The sequence below is a fragment of the Xenopus laevis genome, chromosome 3L (genome assembly GCF_017654675.1).
Source record: "Xenopus laevis strain J_2021 chromosome 3L, Xenopus_laevis_v10.1, whole genome shotgun sequence".
In the NCBI taxonomy this organism is placed as follows: Eukaryota; Metazoa; Chordata; class Amphibia; order Anura; family Pipidae; genus Xenopus; species Xenopus laevis.
In genome coordinates, this window is record NC_054375.1 from 117,511,946 (window position 1) to 117,534,448 (window position 22,503).

General features: G+C 40.4%; 1 protein-coding gene across 12 annotated transcripts in view; it reads right to left on the reverse strand.

Moving 5' to 3' along the window:
* Positions 1 to 3,376: 3,376 nt before the first annotated feature.
* The window catches only part of akap13.L (A-kinase anchoring protein 13 L homeolog), a 185,204-nt gene continuing 166,077 nt past the window's right edge, over positions 3,377 to 22,503 (reverse strand). For 11 of the 12 annotated variants that reach the window (XM_041586856.1, XM_041586858.1, XM_018253225.2 and 8 more), the window contains 11 exons: positions 22,100 to 22,176; positions 20,730 to 20,911; positions 20,564 to 20,646; positions 19,677 to 19,865; positions 18,401 to 18,562; positions 16,712 to 16,782; positions 15,750 to 15,788; positions 15,600 to 15,650; positions 11,176 to 11,589; positions 8,940 to 9,246; positions 3,377 to 7,821 (listed from right to left, as the gene is read on the reverse strand). In XM_041586856.1, coding sequence (XP_041442790.1) covers positions 7,772 to 7,821; positions 8,940 to 9,246; positions 11,176 to 11,589; positions 15,600 to 15,650; positions 15,750 to 15,788; positions 16,712 to 16,782; positions 18,401 to 18,562; positions 19,677 to 19,865; positions 20,564 to 20,646; positions 20,730 to 20,911; positions 22,100 to 22,176 — 1,625 coding nt within the window. In that variant the 3' untranslated portion in view covers positions 3,377 to 7,771. The remainder of the gene's footprint in view (positions 7,822 to 8,939; positions 9,247 to 11,175; positions 11,590 to 15,599; positions 15,651 to 15,749; positions 15,789 to 16,711; positions 16,783 to 18,400; positions 18,563 to 19,676; positions 19,866 to 20,563; positions 20,647 to 20,729; positions 20,912 to 22,099; positions 22,177 to 22,503) is intronic. The other variant, XM_041586857.1, reaches the window with a different exon arrangement.

The following is a 22,503-nucleotide window of genomic DNA, read 5'->3' on the forward strand; positions in this document are numbered from 1 at the left end:
AGTCAAACGATTTTTAGTTCGAATTCTTCGATTCGAAGTCGTAGTCGAAGGTCGAAGTAGCCCATTCGATGGTCGAAGTAGCCCAAAAAACACTTTGAAATTTGAAGTTTTTTTACTTCAAATCCTTCACTCGAAGTTAGTGAATCGGCCCCTGTGCCTACTAGAAAATCATGTAAACATTAAATAAACCCAATAGGCTGGTTTTGCCTCCAATAAGGTCTTAGTTGAGTACAAGCTACTGTTTTATTATTGCAGAGAAAAGATAAAAACATTTTTTTTTTTTTAAATGATAATTAATAATTATTGGATTATTTCGTGTGTGGGAGATGGGTGCCCGCTATTCAGAGCAATCAGGGTGACGGGTTTCCGGATAATGGAACACCTGCCTGGACTATATATGTCATTCTATTGTGTCGCCTATTTTAGAGAGATGGGGCGACAGTTTAACAATTAGTTTAAAGGGCAACTATCGCGAAAATGAAAACGTAATATGTTTCAGCATACTGAAATGATAAACATTCTAAATACAATTAAAAATTCTGTATTATTTCTGAAATAATCAAGTTTATATTCACTATCCCTCTCTCAGCATCTGTTTCTCTTCATTCTCTCTTCATGCAGGAGTTGGGTGTCAGATGATCATTGACAGATAATAACATAGTAAGTTAGGCTGAAAAAAGACACACATCCATCAAGTTCAACCTTTTTTCAACCTTTTTACTTTTTTTAAGCTGCCTAACTGCCAGTTGATCCAGAGGAAGGCAAAAAAAAACTCCATCTGAAGCCTCTCCAATTTGCCTCATTGGGGGAAAAATTCCTTCTGACTCCAAAATGGCAATCAGACTAGTCCATGGATCAACTTGTACTATGAGCTTCCATAACCCTGTATTCCCTCACTTGCTAAAAAGCCAGTTAGATCCAATATATCTTATAGAGGAGCTCCTTTTGCCTAGATGTAGTAGAGCTCAGTCTATTAAAATCACCAGACCTCATGTCTCTCTACATGTAGAATTGTACAAAAGGCAGTTATTTTGTTTGTACTGGAATCCGTTATTTGAGTGAGCTCTAATACATCTACTAGGAAAGGAAGCCCCCCTATAAGATATATTGGATCATTCATCTGACACCCAACTCCTGCATGAAGGCAGAATGAGGAGAAACAGATGCTGAGAGAGGGATAGTGAAGATGAACCTGATTATTTCAGAAACAATGCAGAATTTTTAATTGGTTGTATCTAGAAAGTTTCTTATTCAGTATGCTATTTTCATTTTCCCAATAGTTCCCCTTTAAAAGCCTTTAGAATATGGATGTACCGAATCCACTATTTTAGGATTCGGCTGAACACTTTATGAAAGATTCGGCCAAACACCGGACTGAATCCCAGCCCTAATTTGCATATGTAAATTAGGGAAATGAGGGGGACAGTAAAAAAAAAAGGAAACATTTTTGACTTCCTTGTTTGTGTGAAAAAGGTCATGTGATTTTTTGAATTCGGTTGGGCCAGGCACTTGGATTTCAGCCAAATCCTGCTGAAAAAGGGCAAAATCCTGAACTGAATGGTGGATTGTGTATATTGTGACTGTGGAATACAGTAAATTGGTCAGTGAGTAACAGTTAGTGAGGATGTGAGGGAAGTACAGACGGCGCATGAGAGAAAATACAGTAACATCAATGTCTTTAGCAAGTGAATCGCCATCAGTACAACCCTGTGATAATACCAGTCTGTCTGTCTCCTGATTGACATTCACACATAAGATCAATGAAATAAATGAGAAAGTAGAACTGGAACTCCAGCAGCAAATACCAGTGCATGGGAGAGGGATCGTATATTTCTAACAACTTCTCAACCAGATTTGATTTTTTTTCTAGTTTTTTAAATTATTTGCTTTCTTGTTCCAAATGTTTCCAGGTTTCAAATGGGGGTCACTGACCCCATCTAATAATAAAGACCCTGTAAGGCTACACATTTATTGTTATTGCTGCTTTTTATTACTCATCGTTCTGTTCAGACCCTCTCCTATTCATATCCCAGTCTCTTATTCAATCAATGCATGGTTACTAGGGTAAATTGGACCCTAGCAACCAGATGGCTGAAATTGCAAGCTGGAGAGCTGCTGAATAAAAAACGAAATAACTCGAAAACCACAAATAATAAAAAAATAAAAACAAATGCAAATTGTCTCAAAATATCCCTCTCTACATCAGGGATTTAAAACTTGTGAGCCACATTCAGAAGTAAGAAGAGTTGGGGAGCAACAAAGGCATGAAAACTGTTCCTGGGGTGCCAAATAAGAGCTGTGATTGGCCATCTGGTAGCCCCTATTGTCACCCTACATTGAGGCTCTGTTTGGCAGTGCACCTGTTTTTTATGCAACCAAAACTTGCCTCCAAGCCTGGAATTCAAAAATAATCACCTGCTTTGAGGCCACTGGGAGCAACATCCAATGGGTTGGAGAGCAACATGTTGCTCACGAGCTACTGGTTGGGGATCACTGGTCTACATTATACTAAAAGTTAACTTAAAAGAGAACAACCCCTTTAAGATATGAAGATCCATATTACAGGAAGATCCATGGTCTACAAAACGCCAGGTCTTGCACATTCTGGATAAGAGATCCCATACTGTAGTTGGAAACAAGGTATTTTAGCTGCACCTGTGTGTGTGTGTGTGTGTGTGTAGGGAGTAAAGGCAGTAGATAATGTACTTTGCCGGTGGTTCAGACTGGCAGACAAATGCAGGTGAAAGTGGTATTTATTAGGCATCAGCCAAAAGCTGATCTGAACCAGAAAAACAATTCTAGAGGATTGGTGCAAAACTGACCTGTGCTTCTCCATAGACAATTTATAGCCGTATATAAACTTACCTGTGCAAAGTGCTATTGGCTCAGTGATATAAAACACTGTCCCCCATATGTAACAAAAGGCTCTTACACATAAGCAGCTTTACCTGCACTCGCCTGTGTTTCGCTTTCTTCCGTTCAGCCGCAGGAGTAGACGCACTCAATTATTGTCAGTGGGGGGGTACTCACACAGACGCATGTATGCGCCGAACGCATGTAAAATGCAACATGCTGCGTCCCGACCTGCGTTTGGCGCTTACATGCGTCTATGTGAGTACAGCCCCACTGACAATAATTGAGTGCGTCTACTCCTGCTGTTCTGTTTCAACCCACTGTCCTTAGTGATCGTTCCCTTAGATCTGGGCCGGGACCTTACAGGACACAACTAGACCTGCACCGTCTGCTGCCCCCCGATCTCCCAAGCCCCGGCCCTGGGGGGCCTGGAGGGGGGTTGGTGGGGGGGTTTCTCTCAGACCCTCCAGTTCGATGCTGCAAACAGGACATTTAGGCTGATGCCAAATAATAACACAAGCTCTGATAAAGAATGGAATTTATTTTGTGAAAACGGACTTTACAAGATAACTGGGGGAACAGATAAATTAAAGCAGGTATAACACGTAAACTTGCAGAATATCAAATCATTACTTACACTTATAACTTGTTTCCTTTGTACATAATTACACATTAACATCAAATAATTATGGTTGGTTTGTTTTGTTTGTTTTTACCATTTCTTTACAGCATTTAGAAAAACTTCCATTAGTACAAAGCATTGGGCCGGGAGAGAGAGGAGGGGCTGATGGAGCAGAGGGTGCTGCTGGGACTTGTAGTCTCTGGGCACACACCACTCATGATATAGATCATTATATATAAACACACAGAGCAGAGGTAAACATTGTGCTCTAAACCTCCTGAGCATTCTGTAGTTAATCTAGTGCACTTGTGCTTAGTAAGAGATCAGGGCTGAGGTTAGACCAGGGGATCCAGGGAAATGTCTCCCACTAACATTTAGTACAGGAATTCTGCTCCAGATCCCTCCCATAATCACATTAAACCTCCCAACGCTGTAGGATCCAAAGCCAGAAACTACAGCCTCTCCCTGACCCCTCCCCATTTACATTAAGCCACACCCCCTCCATGAACTTTACCTACTCTCTAGGAAGGCGTCTGCTGCTTCTCAGGTGGGGGATTCGCTGCTGCCGAGAGGTACAAGGTCATTACACAAAGGAATAATGTCGATTTTTGGGATGCTCGAGGCCCTGCGCAAATGCCCTTCCCCCCGTATACTAAAACCGGCTCCTGATCACATACACGACAGAGGCGGCTTCTTACTAGGGATGCACAGAATCCAGGATTCTGGATGTGGCCTTTTTTAGTTGGATTAGGCTGAATCCTTTTGCCCGGCCGAACAGAATCCTAATTTGCATATTCAAATTATGGGCGATGAGGGAAATCACGTGACTTTTTGTCACAAAACAAGGAAATAAAAAAAAAATCTCCTTCACACCCCTTGTTTGCATATGCAAATTAGGATTCCGATTCGGTTCAGTATTTGGCTGAATCTTTCGCGAAGGATTCGGCCGAATCCAAAATAGTGGACTCGGTGCATCCCTACTTCTTACATTAATTTTTCTAGCACAGACAGGATAGAAGAGGATTCCTTGACCCATGTACATGTCGTAGTTATAGAAACACTCACAATTCCAACGCTCCTGTTGTACTTAACCATTTTACGGTCAGTAATAAAGGACAAAAGAGTCTGAACAAACCCAGATTCACTTAATGTGAGAGCAGGACTGTCTCTAGTACAAAGTGCTTTGCTTTATTTTATAGGGTGATTTACAAGATACCAAATCCTATGTCTGAGCACAATTCAAGGGATACAACTGCCGGTTCCCCAGCCAATCTCAACATGGCAGTTTGATATGTGTTGCCAAGGATGAGCTGTTATTGGATAGTTCAAGAGCCAATGCCTCCCCCCCTTTTTTTTAATGATACAATGTAATGGGCCCATTTCAACATGGCTGTATTACAAAAATGAGCTATTTACATAGAAAACACATCAAGTCCCCTAGAAAAGCAGAAAAGAGAAGCTGGTTTGGATTAGGCCTGTACCACCTGACCAGCAGGAGACAGAGGCCCAATCAGAGTGAAGAAGGCTTGTCACACATTGACTCATGGTTACGTGAAGTTGGTTTCATCCCTAAGAATAATAAACTCTACTAGATTCCCCCCCCCCCGTTACTGCCCCTTTCTATTTGCATTGCATGTTCAGTGGCTACCAGATCCCAGCCAATTAGAACACAGGATATTGCCCTGTGGAGCTTGAGGCCGACTGGACAATAAGTCGAAGTGCTCGTTCCCTCTGAAGTTTTTTTGGTTGTGGTCACAAGTAGCGTCAAGCTCAAAGAATTCATTTAAAGCTTTAAGAGAGGGACCTTCACAACACAGTCAAGTGAACTCTGCATTACCCAGAATATTTCTCCCGAACCTTCATTCATCAGTGCAGGGTCATTGCTTTCATCCCCTCCCCCCCGGCTACAGCCTCCGTACTGTGCCGCCATACTACTATCGGATAATAACAATGTACAACAGGCCAGGGGGTATGGAGTAGCCAGGTGCAACTTTACTCCAGCACAAACGGCATTATTCCAACTGCAATACTAACTGTCGATTGGTTGCTACAGGATTGTACTAACTGTCGGTTGGTTGCTATAGGATTGTACTAAAAGTCGGTTGGTTGCTATAGGATTGTACTAACGGGCGATCGGTTGCTATAGGATTGTACCAACTGTCAATTGGTTGCTACAAGATTGTACTAACTGTCGAATGGTTGCAACAGGAATGTACTAACTGTTGTTTGGTTGCTACAGCCTCGGTACTGTGCTGTCCTAGTAGAATGGGATAACAATGTACAACAGGCCAGGGGGTATGGAGTAGCCAGGTTCAACTTTACTCCAGCACAAACTGCATTATTCCAACTGCTATACTAACTGTCGATTGGTTGCTACAGGAATGTGCTAACTGTTGTTTGGTTGCTACAGGATTGTACTATACGGTCAATTGGTTGCTATAGGATTGTACTAACTGTCGATTGGTTGCTATAGGATTGTACTAACTGTTGGTTGGTTGCTATAGGATTGTACTAACTGTCGGTTGGTTGCTATAGGATTGTACCAACTGTCGATTGGTTACTACAGGATTGTACTAACTGTCGAATGGTTGCTACAGGAATGTACTAACTGTTGTTTAGTTGCTACATGGTTGTACTGTTGTTTGGTTGCTACAGGGTTGTACTAACTGTCGATTGATTGCTACAGGATTGTACTAACTGTTGACTGGTTGCTATAGGATACTGCTGTGCAGCTAGTTTGCCCCATGATCCTTTATTGTTATTGTCAGTGGTTTCTCTGATTGGGGTTTAAGTCTTATTAGGAGTTCTGCTATCCACATTAACCCAATTACTGGCTCCATGTTGAAAAGCAAGTTTACAGTGGTGAGACCCCTTGAGGCTAATAAATATAAACCACAAGTATTGGACCTTGGAGTGACAAAGCAGCACATACTAGAAACACGGGTTCTGAGCTCCAGTTTGCAAATCTCCTCGATCGTTGCACCAACCAATAAGAACTCCCTGGTTCTTCTGCGCTGCCGGGAACATGTCCTGGATACCCGCCCTGCTATGGTCTGTCATTTCAGAGGGATCATAAAGGCAACTGTCAGCTCCTGGGACCCAATGATTGTCCTCCTGCCCTACACTGGGGCACTTGCTAAAAAGGCCATTTGTAAAGTGCTTTGAGGTTATATACAGGGATAGACTGACCTTATCTCAGAAAGCAAAGGCAAGTCCCAATAACTCAAAGTTCCCTGTTATGTTTGCAACTTTATTCGTAAAACCCGTGGGTACAAACCAAAGCTCAATTCTTCCAGTGAAGGGAATGGGCCGACTCGTTGCTTTGCACTCTCAGCCTGCGCAGCCCTAATAATACTGCTATCAATACAAACTGCATCAGCCATGATAAAGACTGTACGGAGCAAGGGATGCGACACACCAAAGTGATTGTCATGCACTGGCTAATACTTGTTACTATGGACTTAGACTAACTACATTCAGCCATTAATTGCACTTGCAAACTGCAGAGATTCCACATTTCCTCTAGAATCACATCTATGGCTCCTCCTATACATTATGGTCCAATGAAGACACAAAGTCCTTGAGCCCCACGCGTATTTAGCAGCATATATATATACAGAGCCCAGAGCATGTCAGATGCATAGTTGCTGGCTATCCCTATACATCACTGAGTGGTATTTGTAGAAGTGGTATTGCTGGACTTCAGTCATGAAATCAATGGATCTCCAAGGCACAATGTAATTCTAATCAGCATGTGACTCTGGTGGGACAGAAACTGGACTAGTGTCACCTCCAAGCATTGATCTACATGAGGAGGTGGAACTGTGGGTGAACTTGGCAAGTTTTAGAAATGAAATAGACTTTACACATGTATTAACCCCACTGAACCTCCCTGTTACCCCTAGCATTATGGAGGCATATACTACAGATTTAAAAAAAAAACTCCTTGCCAATCAATGAGCTGAAAATGCTACGTGAAATATCAGTGAACAATACAAGCGCTTGTAATAACCGTGTGCTGGGACCACCATGGTGTATTCACGTGCGAGATCCCGGTGCTCCTTGCCCAGCTGCTTCTCTCACAAATGCACAATGTGCAGATACAGTAATCCGTACAAAGCAGGTGTCCCTAGGCCAAATAATAGGGCAACCCCTGTAGATTCCAGCACCCAGCTACCACAGCCAATAATATTAATAAAGGACTCTCCTTGTGAGCCGAGCTGCAATACCGGGGTACAGTCGCATCCTAGAGACGCCCAAACTGAGCCAGGAAACATTTCAAGAGGACCAAGATGATCAGCAGAAGATTTCCTCTTCCGGGGTTACTCCTTCAACACAATGTGAATCTGAAATAAAGGACCCGCTTTTAGTTGCATTTCTGAGACTAGCCTGGAAGGCATCTGTTATCCAGAAAGCTAAGAATTACGGAAATACCATCACCCATATTTTATCCAAATAACCTGTACTTTCTTTAACTCTCTTTCCCCCTCATTTTCTAAATTAACATTTGTAAATTATGGTTCTGATTCAGATCAATATTCTGCCGAATCTTTCACAAAGGATTCGGCCAATTCCTAAAATAGGCGACACAATATAATTACATATATAGTACAGGTATGTGATCCATTATCTGGAAACCTGTTCCGAATTACAGGAAACCCATCTCCCATAGACTCCATTTTAATCAAATAATTATTTTTAAAAATGATTTCCTCTTTCTCTGTAATAAAATAGTACCTTGTACTTAATCCCAACTAAGATATAATTAATCCTTATTGGAAGTAAAACCATTTTATTGGGTTTATTTAATGTTTAAATGAATTTCTAGTAGACTTAAGGTATGAAGATCCAAATTATGGAAAGATCACAAATCAGGAAAACCCCAGGTCCTGAGCATTCTGGATAACAGGTCCTATACCTGTACTAGTAAAAGCACCAATGGTTTTGGTAACTAAAAGGCTCTCAAACAAATGCAAATATCTTTGCCATTGCTCTTAAAACACTGCAACATTAATCAGTGGAATATAATGGGAGCATTGTATTGATATTCCTGTGTAGAAGTAAATTCAGTGAAAGGGAGTGTAAGGGCTGGGACACACTGGGCGATTTGGGGAGATTTAGTCGTCTGGCGACTAATCGCAGTGACTTTTCTCCCCGAATGCCTCCCCTCGCTCTGCGCCTGGATTAAATGAAAAGTCGCCGCCGCTAATCACACACGACGATTCATTTTCCGAAGTCGCCCGAAGTTGCCTCACGAGGAAACTTCAGGCGACTTCGGAAAACGAATCGCCGCATGTGATTAGCACAGGCGATTTTTCATTTCAGCCAGGCGCAGAGCGAGGGGAGGCATTCGGGGAAGATTGGTCGTGGAAAGTCGCGGCGATTAGTCGCCAGGCGACTAAATCTCCCCAAATCGCCCAGTGTGTCCCAGCCCTAAAACAACAAAGACGAGGCCAATACCCACCTGTATTTGGAGAACGGCTCCCTTTTCCTTTCTTCTTCTTCTCCTTCTTCTCCTTTGTTTTGGATAAACTGAAGAGGCGGGAAGGTGTGGGTCCCTCTGGGGACTTGTTAGTATGGTTTGTGCCAAGCAAATGGAAGTGACCTTTTCCTTTCTGCTTGCTGTCTGTCCGTATCAAGCTGTCCTTTTTGGGTGAGACAGACAGTTCTGATACTAAGTGCTCTTGTTTGGATGAGCCGGATTTGCACCATTTCTCTCCCCCGGGAGAAAGCGAGGGGATCCGGCTTACCCGCTCGTGATGACTGGACACCTGCAACATTGGGAAACAAACACATTCTCAAGTCTTTTATTTCAGAGTAAAATACAAATAAAATACAAATGAAGTTGCAGTCTTCTAGAAATATTCTAATGATGTGTTTGCGAGATTCACACCAAGCTTATTAACTTATAATTCCTGATGTACAGGGGGATCCAGTAGCCTGTCCAACGTCATCAGGACTGAGAACGGGGGAGTAACCCACAATTCATTGCAGATTTCTAGTTCCATCTGGGTATGTGGCAGCTTCAATTGACAGTTTGATATTTATAGGTATCTGCCAGTTAAATGGCACAGACATATCTAAGAAATATAGATGATTCCACATGTAAATTTTACATTAAAGGAAAACTATACCCCCCAAACAATGTAGATCTCTATAAAAGAGATTGCATAAAACAGCTCATATGTAAAATCCTGCTTCATGTAAATAAACCTTTTTCATAATAATATACTTTTCTAGTAGTATGTGCCATTGGGTAATCATAAATAGAAAATTGCCATTTTAAAAAATAAGGGCCGCCCCCTGAGATCGTACGATTCACTGTGCACACAAACAAACCACATGTTAGGTCACATGAGCCAATTAACAGACAAAGTTCTGCCTTTTGCTTCCACACTTCTTCCTGTTACAGTTAGAGCTGCAGTATTTCTGGTCAGGTGATCTCTGAGGCAGCACACAGACCATCACGAAATGGTGGCTCAAGGGCAAGAGATGTAAAAGGGCAAGATTTACTTAAATATATATTCCAGTTTGGTAAGATTCTTTAATATGCCACTTAATGTGATATAAACTATCTTTTGCTTAAGTGTTCATTTTGGGGGTATAGTTTTCCTATAAACAAGGATTCTGAGAGCTGGAGCAGTGGAAGGTGGGCTCGTGTGAAGACTAATCTGAGATGATGATGATGATATTTTTGTGAAAGAATGGCTTAAAGGGGATCTAAAGTCAAAAAACAATATTGCTGGTACTGTTCAGAATCCTAAACAGAAGCATATTTGCAATGTACTTCAATTAGAAATGTTGTACCTTTTCTTTAAAATAACCGATTGTGTGCAGCTGATTTCACTGGTTGTCTCATCTGCTTGCTGAAGCTGTGAGTGGCCAGAATGCTTGTCTGCATTCTGAATGGCAGAGTGGGGTTGTTTGTCACTGAGATTAGTGTTCATGATAAATAAACAAATGAAACAACCCCGCTCTGCTTCCCTTCCCTGTTTTCTTCCTACTCTCACTGGCCAGCCGGGAAAGGTCCTGCACGCAGCTTCAGCAAGCAGATGAGACAAACCGCAAAATCAGCTGCACACAATCGGTTATTTTAAAGAAACAGAAAAGAAACATTTCTAATTGAAGTACATTACAAAAATGTTTATTTTTAGGTTTTTCAGCAGTACCTGAAATATTGTTTTTTGACTTTACATCCCCTTTAAGCACCACTATTTACTATTTCTGAAACCTTGTCATAAACAAAGGGAGCTCTCACACAAGCCAAGTCCTCGCTGCTGCTTTACGGCCTGTTGTTCAGCACAGATCTCTCTGCAATCTCTCAGGTTTGGTTTGAGCTGCAGTATATTTTAGGTGGGAGATTTAGTTCCACATTCTATTTGGTATCCTTTTCCTAAGAATAAACTTTTCTTCTTATTCGTTCTCACACTTATCCCAGACACCTCACTTCCTATGATGCCACTAGTCTATCCATACCCTGCACTGATGCTTTATTTGGCTTTTATTGGCCCATCTCTCAGCGGGTGACACTTTGTGCCCAGGTTTCAGAGAGTCTAACACATCACAATGTAGATCACTTGCTTTGTCAAGACGTTTGCTGTGAATTCCCGTATGAACTTTCAAATGGTACTTTTAGATTAAACCATAGATTGTAGTTAATGACTGAATGTGAGATTTATGTAATTATACTTCTGGTTTACCTTTTCCATGTCTTTCTTTAGCTGATCACGTTCCTTGTCCAACTGTTTCTGTGCTGCTCTCAGCCTCTCCAGGTCGAGTTGATATTCATCTTTTCTGACCTGCAGCTCACTCTTCTCTTTCTCTATGTCCTGCATGCCTTTGCTTAGCAGCTCTTCTCTCTGTGCCAGCCGAGCTTCTCTCTCCCCCAGCTCCTTCTCCTTCATTTCCCATTCTCGTTCCCGCTTCCGTTTCTCTTCCAGGTGCTGTGTCTGCTGCTTCTTGAGGTTTGCCAGGTCCTGCCGCTGTTTCTCCATACTCCTCTGCTTCTCCTGCTCAATCAGGGAATTGGGTCTTGATGAGGTTCTTGTGAGGGCTCGCTCACTCAGGAGAAGCTTCTGGTCCTCTATGTAGGTATCCTGTTGTAGCACCACTGCCTAGTAAAGGATAAACATGGTTATCAGAATCCTTGGCAAAACCGTTCTTTAATGGGTTAAATATAACAAAACAACAGGGTATAATATATTTACTTAAACATTTTTCAAGGGTCAGATATAGAGGTAGAAACAATAGAATTCTACCTGTATCCGACAATTCGACACTAACAATGGCCGATGTTTGGGTGCCTTCAAAGGCGCCTGATCAAAATATTCTGTCTACTTCGATTGACGAGTCTACTACCGATATCGGTCAGCTCTTTTCCCACTATACACGCAAGGAATATCGTATCAAAATTTGTTTTGTACGATATTATCTATGCGTCTATGGCCACCTTTAGTCACAACAAACAATATAAATAACAACCACTAGATGGCAGCAAATCATATAGCATAAGTATGTTATTGACAAAGGAAGAGAGAAGCGGAGGCCCCCATCTGACTACTGATTAAAACATTATACTATATACTTTCTACAATGATTCCAGCATGGAATAGAATTGCTCAAATCGTTATTTAGCCTGTACAATTTGCAGCAAGGATTAGTGAAGTGGATTTGAATGTGGGCTGTTGCTGAGCTGAACACTAACACACATAAGAAGTGGAGTGGCATCGGCTTTGATTAATGTTAATTTATAACAAACGTTCCTTGCATTTCCATTCCCCAGTTCTATCTTTAATAAACCTGCCCTATGACGTTTACCAGTGCAGGACAACAATATATTTAGATATTAGAGTTTTTATTGCAGTGCCAGAGAGCATCTTTAAGTTCACTTTTAGTATCTTATAGAATTGACAATTCTCTGCAACTTTTCAATTGGCCTTCATTTTTTTCTTTTTATAGTTTTTGAATTATTTGCCTTTTTCTGACACTTTCCAGCCCATCTAAAAGACAAATGCTCTGTAAGGCTACACATGTATAGTTTTGCTACTTTTTATTACTCCTTTTATTTAGGCCTCTCCTCTATTCATATTCCAGTCTCTTATTCAAATCAGTGCATGATTGCTAGGGTCATTTGGGCCCTAGCAACCCAATCACTGAAACTGCTAACTGGAGAGCTGCTGAATAAAAAGGTAAATAACTCAAAAACCACAAATAAAAAATGAAAAGCAATTGCAAATTGTATCAGAATATCACTCTCTGCATCAGCTAAAAGTTGATTTAAAGGTGAACAACCCCTTTAAACATGAATTTCTGCTGTAGGAAAAATGTTACTAGAGATGCACCGAATCCAGGATTCAGTACGGGATTCGGCCTTTTTCAGCAGGATTCAGATTTGGCCGAATCCTTCTGCCCGGCCAAACTGAATCCAAATTTGTATATGCAAATTAGGGTCGGGAGGGAAATTGCGTGACTTTTTGTCACAATTTTTTTGTAAAATATATGTTTCCCCTTTGCATATGCAAATTAGAATTCAGTTCGGTATTCAGCTAAATCTTTCGCAGAGGATTCGGGGTTCGGGCGAATCCAAAATAGTGGATTTGTTGAATCATTAAATGTTACATTATCTCAGTGGATCGCAGGGACGCACCATAAACAGTTTGAGCACTCATTTTTTGTCCCCATCCAAAAATTAAGAATCCTTGCAATGGAAACACTAAATCTGCATCAATGAGCCCATTTGGTCCTTCTCTGAAGAGGTTAAACAAAATAGGATCTTACTGGATCTAAGTCAAATGATGTGAGGCAAGAGAAAAAGGCCTCGCCAAGTAACCAACCATAGCAGCAGCAGCAGGCCCCAGCGTATCCATGGATTATCCTTCATGGGATCAGCTTCAGGCCTTTTCAGCCTTTCTGTCTGCGGTTAGAGAAGTCCCTGACTGCAGCCAATTTGTATCCCCAGTGAGCGGCAGGGTGAAGGCCAAGAGATTAAATATGTAGCCACACTTACATTACACATACCATTTGTGCTCCTACAGTTCATTTGAAATGATCACAAACATCTTATGGAGGTTCTTTCCCATACATTGCAGCTCATAGTCCCATATCTTTATTAGTCTATATTTTTATTAGAGTAGTGTTCTGAATTGTAGAATGTATCAGTTTGAGGCTGCTGGTGGCTACTTGCAGCTGTACAACAAATGGAGATCCACAAGGCTGGAGCCATAGACTGATTACTCAGTTATACTGGAGATTCCACTCCCTACCTGATCGTTATTTACACTATTACAGTGTGATCATTCCCACACTCTCACTGCATATTAATTAGGGATGCACCGAATCCAGGATTCGGTTCGGGATTCGGCCAGGATTCTGCCTTTTCCAGCAGGATTCGGCCGAATCCTTCTGCCCAGCCGAACTGAATGTGAATCCTAATTTGCAAATTAGGGGCGGGAGTGAAATTGCGTGACTTTTTGTCATAAAACAAGGAAGTAACAAATGTTTCCCCCTTCGGATCCGACTGAATCTTTTGTGAAGGATTCGGCCGAATCCAAAATAGTGGATTCGGTGCATCCCTACTATTAATACATATCTATGGGGCCCAGGGCCCGCAACCCTGATTGGACTTCCCTACATACAGGTGTGTCCAATAAAATCAAAAGCTCACACTCAAGTACATACAGTGCACACAAGGGTTACACGATCAGTGCTGGTTACGTTACAGAGGCTGTGGGCTTAAAATATTGTATATGGACCTCATAGTGCTTGTTATTCTGGCCCTTAAAGGGGATGTAACGGCAAAAAAATAAAATCCCATTTTTACTTTCTCTAATGAAAAATAAATCTATCTCCAATATACCTTAATTAACAAATGTGTACTGTTTTTATAATAAACCTGACTGTATGCAGTGAAATTCCCCCTTCGTTTTACTTGCTGTGACTGCTGCAGTTAGGAAACTTCAGATGGTCCCTAATTGCTCTGCAGGGAAAGGATCATACTTTCAAACAGCCTTACTTCCCAGAACTCGAACAGCTTTGTTTGTTTCCCTATAAAGCAGCCGGCTACCGTGTAGAGAGTTGTATCCATAGACCGAGTACAGTCTGCATATTCTGATTATTAATCAGTCTTGCTGTATAGGCTTCTATGGCAGATATTTGCTGTTTTGAGAATTTATGACGATCCCTAAGCTTAACCTTTCCAACAGAATCCCAGACCACACTGACTGAGCACGTGCATAGTCTTGGTCTTGCAAAGATGTTTAACATAGTTACAAGATGACAGCCTCCTGCGGCCAACTTTGAAAACATAAATCATTTGTTTAATTAGGCTTCTGGTGCAGTAAGTTCATGTTTAATATACAAAATACAGCATTTCTAGCATTATTCTGTTTTAGACTATAGTTCCCCTTTAAACACAACTCTCAGGGACATAGCTTTTTATTATAAAGACATGTTCTTTCTTTAAAGGAAAATACTTGTGTGGTTATTTTTTGTTATCCTATTTCTACGAATGCAGTCCTTCAGTACCTGCCTGGGGTAATGTTAAAAGGTAATGGGCCGATACCAATTTATCAGCCCTCCAGCTCAAAGCAAAGGCTTGACCATCATCAATGTGCCTGCTGGGCAAGCAGTAAGGATGGGATAGAGCACCAGTAGGTAAACAACAACTGTGGGGGGCCTTAAACACATATGCAGGTATATATGTGAATTCATATGGTTGCTCTACCCCACATATCTACTGCCATTTACCTTGCAGATACATTCTATGCTAGTTTGGGAATCATAGATAAATAAGGGCATCTCCACTGCTGAATCTGGCACAAACGTATCAGCCCATTATCAGCAAAGGTCTCAAAATCCCAGGCAGTCCAGTATTTGCAGAGTAGGGATGCACCAAATCCACTATTTCAGGATTCGGCCGAATCCTTTGTGAAAGATTCAGCTGAATACCGAACCAAATCCGTATCCTAATTGTCATGTGCAAATCAGGGTAACAATGGCGAATGAGAACCGCACACACAGCTCATCCCTAGTACAGAGCTGTAATATAAGTATATATATATAAGTGCAAATACATCATATAAGTGCAAATACATCAATTGAACACAGTCAAACCTGCTTCACTTACTTGTAAAGTGCTAAGCATGTTATGAAGTTTGGTAACAGACTCGAGCGCCTGCTGAAATGAAAAAAAAAAATAGATGTATTATTAGTCCTGTAGCTTTCAAATCTGCAGACAGTCATTAAAACTGGATATACATTTATATGATATATTTACCTCGCTGTGTCTTTTAAACATGACATTTGTGTTCATGCCCTGGGAAAAGAAAGCATAATCATCAGTGAGTAGGCTTTTCTGATTTTCTCTATAAAATACATTCAGGATGAAACGTTCAGCTTGTGGAGTTCTGATACCAGCCCAAAGCTGACTGTGATTTGACAGAAGCCCAAGTTTCCCAGAGGTCCCTAATCAGTTTTCTAATGCTGGGAAGCAGGCAATGAACACAAGAAGACTCCCAAGGTAATAACACTTGTACTTATTTGTATCTGAGCATCTGTTTCTCATTTATTCAGCAGAAACTGATCTCAGTACCAACTCATAATGCAAGGGGCACAACTAAATGCTTCAATAAACAACTTGACTTATTCTGCCAGCCCTGAGTAACTTCCATATCCAGTGGTCTCCTACAACTACAGCCTAATGCAGCTTGTTTAGCCCAGGGATGAGCAACCTACAGTCCATTCAGATCTTCTTGAGCTACTTAAGGTACATGTATGTTGGACACACCATATTTAAGTGAAAACATTACGTCTAGTGTCGGCAGACAATCTATCAGATCTTTTCCATTTTTGCACTTTAATCTTTTAGACCCTCCAGACATCTATGGTATCACATACTATGAAGTTCTCCTGAGAGAGGAACAACTCAACAACTAGTTTTGGCCTTCACCTGATGGAATTTTCAAAGCTTCCCGAGAGAGATCTGGTTGGAGATCTACCAGATATCAGTCTGCTAGGCTGTTTGGGCCCCATACATGAGCCAACGACTTGGTAATAACTCTAAAGGCATGATTGATCTGAAGGTCACCCGTGCATTTGTGTTCACTCACCACAGTTACTACTGGTCACGTTAATTTCTCATAACAGAAAACAAAGCTACAAAACCTTTTTTCCCCCCTTATCACAGAGATAAACAATTAAAGAAGACAAATGTAGGGGTAAGGAAAAGAAAGAGCTTACCTTTTTCAGAACACTGTCTGATTCCGTTCTGCGTAGATCCTGTGTATCTTCTCCCTCATCTTTCTCTCCACCTGAAATGCCAGTAGGGTTAATATCTCATGCAAGGATTAGAATCTAAACCTGCTTGGAATCATAGTGGGTAGAACCAGAATTTCCTGCACCATATAACACTGGCCCTAAATGAAATGTTAAAATTCCCGAAGTACACATCCCAATTTCATGCAATTATGCTGCAGTTGTTAGTCATTAATCTGTTCTCTATGTGGCTTTTCATGCTAGGGTTTGTCCCAGCAAGATGGAGAGCTAGTGATAATTATCCATGGTCAGGAACTGAGCCATTTCTGCTATCATGTCTGCAGGCTCGGTGGCAAAATTCCGAGACATTCAGGAATCCATGAAGCTATGCTGGCTTGGCTCACCCAACTTTTCTGTATCTCATCACCTGATTTATTCAATGGAAATGCACCAGATTAGCTCCTGTTTTCTTTCAAAGGAATTTAAAGTGCAGCACTTCCTGTTTTATTGAAGTGTGTCGAACTGTGAGAGCTTGTGCGTTTAGATACAGGTATGGGATCCATTATCCAGAAAGCTCTGAATTACAGGAAGCCCATCTCCCATAGACTCCATTATAATCAATTTTTAATAAATGATTTCCTTTTTCTCTGTAATAATAAAACAGCACCTTGTACTTGATCCAAACTAACCTATTGGTGGCAAAACCAACCTATTGGGTTTATTTAATGCTTAAATTATTTTTTTTAGCTGACTTAAGGTATGGAGATCCAAATTAGAGAAAGATCCATTATCTGGAAAACCTCAGGTTCCAAGCATTCTGGATACCAGGTCCCATAACTGTATGTATAATGTAATTTCATATGTAATAAAGACACCATAAGCCAAACGGTCCCTTCTAAGGCAGTGCTCAGATTTTCCTTTGTGTTATTTTGGAAGCAGCACAGAATGTGTCACATCCGGAGAGTCATGCTGAGCAAGAACTGAATTATGCACCATAGATGAATAGAAACAGTGCACACTGTGCTTCATTTAAATCAACTATGGTAATACAGTGCCTTGCAAATTTGCTCAGACCCTATACCAAATCCTACAGTCTATGGTTCAATGTGATATTTGAATTTAAAAGAGCTGAAACTGAACATCTGTTTAGAATGCAATGTTTTTTGTTGGAAAAAATATTAAGAAACCTTATTCAAAATCTCCATATTTTGGAGAGCCACCCTTGTATCTATGAGAGATTTTGGGTTGGATCAGCTTAGCACACTGTTAAGTTTGATGAGATCTTGAGGCTTATTTTTAAACAGCACTAGAGATTCTCAGTAGGACTGAGATCAGGGCTTTGACTGAGCTATAGAAGGACAATAACATTTTGTACTCCTTCATTACTTTGCCTTGTGTTTGAGCTCAGTGTCCTAAGGAAAAAAGAACACCCACCCAAGCTTGTTTATTAGTAGTTTATTTGTCTTACTATTTCTTCCTAATATGGCTTTATACCAAGAGGCATGGACACAGGCACAATGTAGGATTTATCAAAGCGCTGTATTAATAGCAATATGCAAAAGTATCTGTCGGCACTGAATCATTAGAGACTACTAAACAAATTATTATGAAACAAATGAAATTCCAGTTCGATTTCTATGCTCATTATCACACAGGAAACCGTATGAAAGTTACCTTTTGAAACATTAAGCTGATGGCTGTCAAAACCTCCAAATGTCTCTGCTCTTCGGGGGAGTGAAACAGGCCCCACTCCACATTCAGCCTCTGAGGGGCTAGGAGACTGCTGCCCTACACTGCTCCATAGGTTCCGGTTCACAAGGCCCTGGAGTGTCTCCACTAAAAAGCAAGAATAGAGATTATTTTAAACAGCATCAAAATGGTCAAATAACTTCTCATATGATAATGTATCCGTAATAATGTGTATGCAGGATGACAACATTTGTCCTTTTTTTTAAATTTGAGCAATAATTGTCTTTTAGTTTTTAACTATTTAAAAAAAAAAATCAGGCAGGTGAAGTAGTCAAGGGACACGGGCCATAACTAGCGGCTCTACTGCTTCCACATCTAGTGGCCCTTCATATCTTATGGAATACCTTAGAGCAGTGATGCCCAACCAGTAGTTCGTGAGCAACATATTACTCACTAATCCCTTGGATGTTGCTCCCAGTATCCCCAAAGCAGGTGGTTATATTTTAGGGATGCATCGAATCCTAATTTTGGATTTGGCTGAACCCCGAATCCTTTGAGAAAGATTCGGATGAATAACGAACAAAATCCTAATTTGCATATGCAAATTATGGGTGGGAAGGGGGAAACATTTTTTACTTCCTTGTTTTGTGACAAGAAGTCATGTGATTTCCCTACATGCCCCTAATTTGTCAAATTAGGATTCGGTTCAGCTTGGTGGAAGGATTCCGCCGAATCCGAATCCTGCTAAAAAAGGCAGATTCCTGGCCGAATCCTGAACTGAATCCTGTATTCGGTGCATCCCTATTATATTTAGATTCCTGGCTTTGTGGCAAAAAAATTTACTGTCAAACAGAGCCTCCTATAGGCTAACAATCTGCACAGAGGCAACCAATAGCCAATCACAGCTCTTACTGTACTGTATATGGCACCCCCAGAGACCTTTATAGTGCTTGTGTTGCTCCCGAACTCTTTTTTACATTTGACTGTGGCTCAAAAGTAAAAAAAAAGTTTGACCCCTGCCTTACAAGCTTCTCATGGGGAGAACCCCCTAAAAATCAACTGAAGACGGGTACAAAAGTTCCCAAGCAATGTCTATCAAATACATGTATATAAATTTAACCACAAAATACTGAATGCAACAGTTTATAACAGGACCATTTTGCATGACCTCATTTTGTTCCTGTATACCTGTAATCAAGCGTCTGCAGTTAAAAAAAAGTTGTTATTATAATAACCTTAATACATCCCACATTGCCCATACCTTCTGTGACTGCACTTTTAATCAGTGGTTCTCCCTTTGGTGCATCCTCTGAGTTTGCTTTGAAGAAACTTCTGCTAGTGACGGACAGAGAGCCATCATCATGCAAGCTGCACTCTGTCAGACTTTGGAAGATCTTCTCTTTCTCTCCTAGTAACGTTATGATTTTCTGATCCTTCTGGTGAAGTTGCTCTGTATGAAGAAAACAAGGATGAAACTTTTCTTGCTAGAAAGTAGCAGGACTAAACCTGTAGTAGAGGGTTGTAATGGTGTTAGCCATAGTACAAAAAAAGTCAAAAGAAGGATGTCATTTTTAGATCTCTAAAGATTCATTTTTTAAATATATCAATTAGCCACTCAATTGATACAGGTATGGGGCCTATTATCCAGAATGCTTGGAATTTAGGGATTGGATAAGGGATTTTTCCGTAATTTGGATCTTCATATCTTAAGTATTCTAAAAAAAAATCCTGTAAACATTAAATAAACCCAATAGGATCATTTTGCCTCCAATAAGGATTAATTATATCTTAGTTGGGATCAAGTACAAGCTACTGTTTTATTATTACAGAGAAAAAGCAAATCTTTTTAAAAAAAATTTAATTATTTTATAATAATGGAGTCTATGGGAGGTGTCCTTCCCATACGTTGCAGCACTCTGGATAACAGATACCATACCTGTATGGTGCTACAAAAATAAACCTCCTGCTTCTTTACCACTATATTGATGATGATCTCGGAAATAATTACAAAACTGCTTTAACACAGGAATTCTTAGCCCAGAAAAAACACATGGGCAGGTAGTTGGGCAGGAGGGAATCCCTATCACTGATGAGAAACATAAAACATTGCACGCAGCATATAGGACACATAATATAGGACTGACCAACCTGTCAGCTCCTTAGCTTTCATATCCAGAATTCGTCGCTCTTCTTCAGATTCGCTTGGAACACCTTCGTCCTCATCTTTGTTTCTGAAAATAAGTAAATAAAAAATTGCAAGTGCAATGTAAACAAAATGCTAAAACATGGAATGAAACCATGTGCTGCTACGTACAATGCATTAATAGTGTCTTGGATAATTTGAATCCAGCTGTTGCGTTCCTCCTTAGAACTTGCGTGTACTTCCACCATCTCGGGGTCCTTCCCCACCATGCTTATCAAAAACAAGCCTTTCTCTTCATGCGCCACTTCTCGTACTATTAGTTTCTTTAAGGAAATTACCGTAGATTTTTGGTCCTTTGGAATTAAAAAAAAAAAACAACAAAAACGTAAAACACATAAATGATGTGACAAGCCTTTATTTACAAATATAAAAAGGAGCAGTTTACATTGTGCCACGCAAAAAAAGGTTTTAGAAAAAAATACACACACAAGTGTGATGGTTCTGATTAAAGTTCATCTCTTCCATTTAATTCAGTGAAGTGTTTTTTTGATATATTTGTTTAGATACTGTACATATATTAATGAGTATTGTGTATCATTAACCTTGCAGTGCGGCATGCTCCGGTATAACGGTACATCAGTCAGCACCCTGGCAGTACTTTCAGTGACTAAAAAGAACTTCCACATTAATCTCAGTTTTAGTGTTAAATCCAAGGTGAGTGCTGATAACAGTAGTTACATATTAAATACCACAACTTAGATGGCAGATATGAGGCAAATGTTTATTATTAAAGGGGAACTATCGCAAAAATGAAAATTTCCTCATACTGAAGTAAGAAACACAATCAATTAAAAATTCTGTACCGCTTCTGAAATAATCAAGTTTATCTTCACTATTCCTCTCTCAGCATCTGTTTCTCTTCATTCTGTCTTTATGTAGCAGTTGGGTGTCATATGAATGATCCAATATATCTTATAGGGGGGCTGACAACAATTAGTCACATTAACGCAAATCCCAGTTCTGTATATGCGATTCTGTGGTGCTCTATCTGGATATTCTGCTGCTCAGGAATTTCGTATAATACCAAAAATTACTGAAATCAGATGGCACTCGCTGCAAAATGTGCAAGATCTCAATAAATCAAAGACAAGCACATTTTGCAGCGTGAGTGCCATCTGATTTCGATAATTTGTGGTCTTATTGGGGGGCTTCCTTTCCTAGCAGATGAATTAGAGCTCACTCAAGTACCTGATTCCAGTACAAACAAAATCTAACAAAATAACTGCCTTTTTCACAAATTCTGCATGTAGAGAGAACCACGACACACATGCATTTACTGAAGTCCCTACAGTTTCTTGCAGTCTGTCTATGCAGTTCCTAAATACACTGCAAACTCCATGCAGGGACCCTGGGAAATTCTGTGAGCTGATCAATGGTTCTGTGCATCCCCATAATTACTGGCTGATGAGATCTCAGGTCAGTACCCTAATGCTACTCAATAGTCCTTGTGTAAAACATTTTCAATAATGACAAATACTCACCAAAGATGCAAACACATATTTCTGATCCTTTTCTTGTAGAAATACCAAAATATCAGATAAAAGTACAGCCTGCACATCTGTGAAACAAAAGGGTGGATTAAGTGTCAAATAATCCCCAAAATTACAAGGTAGGATTCCAGATACTGACCAGTATCAATTGCTATACAGATAAACTAGTCAAAATGGTGAAAAAGATGCCTAACTGGGAGATGGAGTTGGCATTAAACCTTCATTTCCCCTTTAGGCAAATATAATAGAACAACAAAACAACGAGTGTGTTACAGCAACTAATTTTTGTATTGAGATAGGCTTATAACATAAATGTTACCTTCATTTTAGTCCTATATTTAATAGTACAAAGACAGCATAACAAATGCTGAAACTGAGAAATCAAATCATATTGT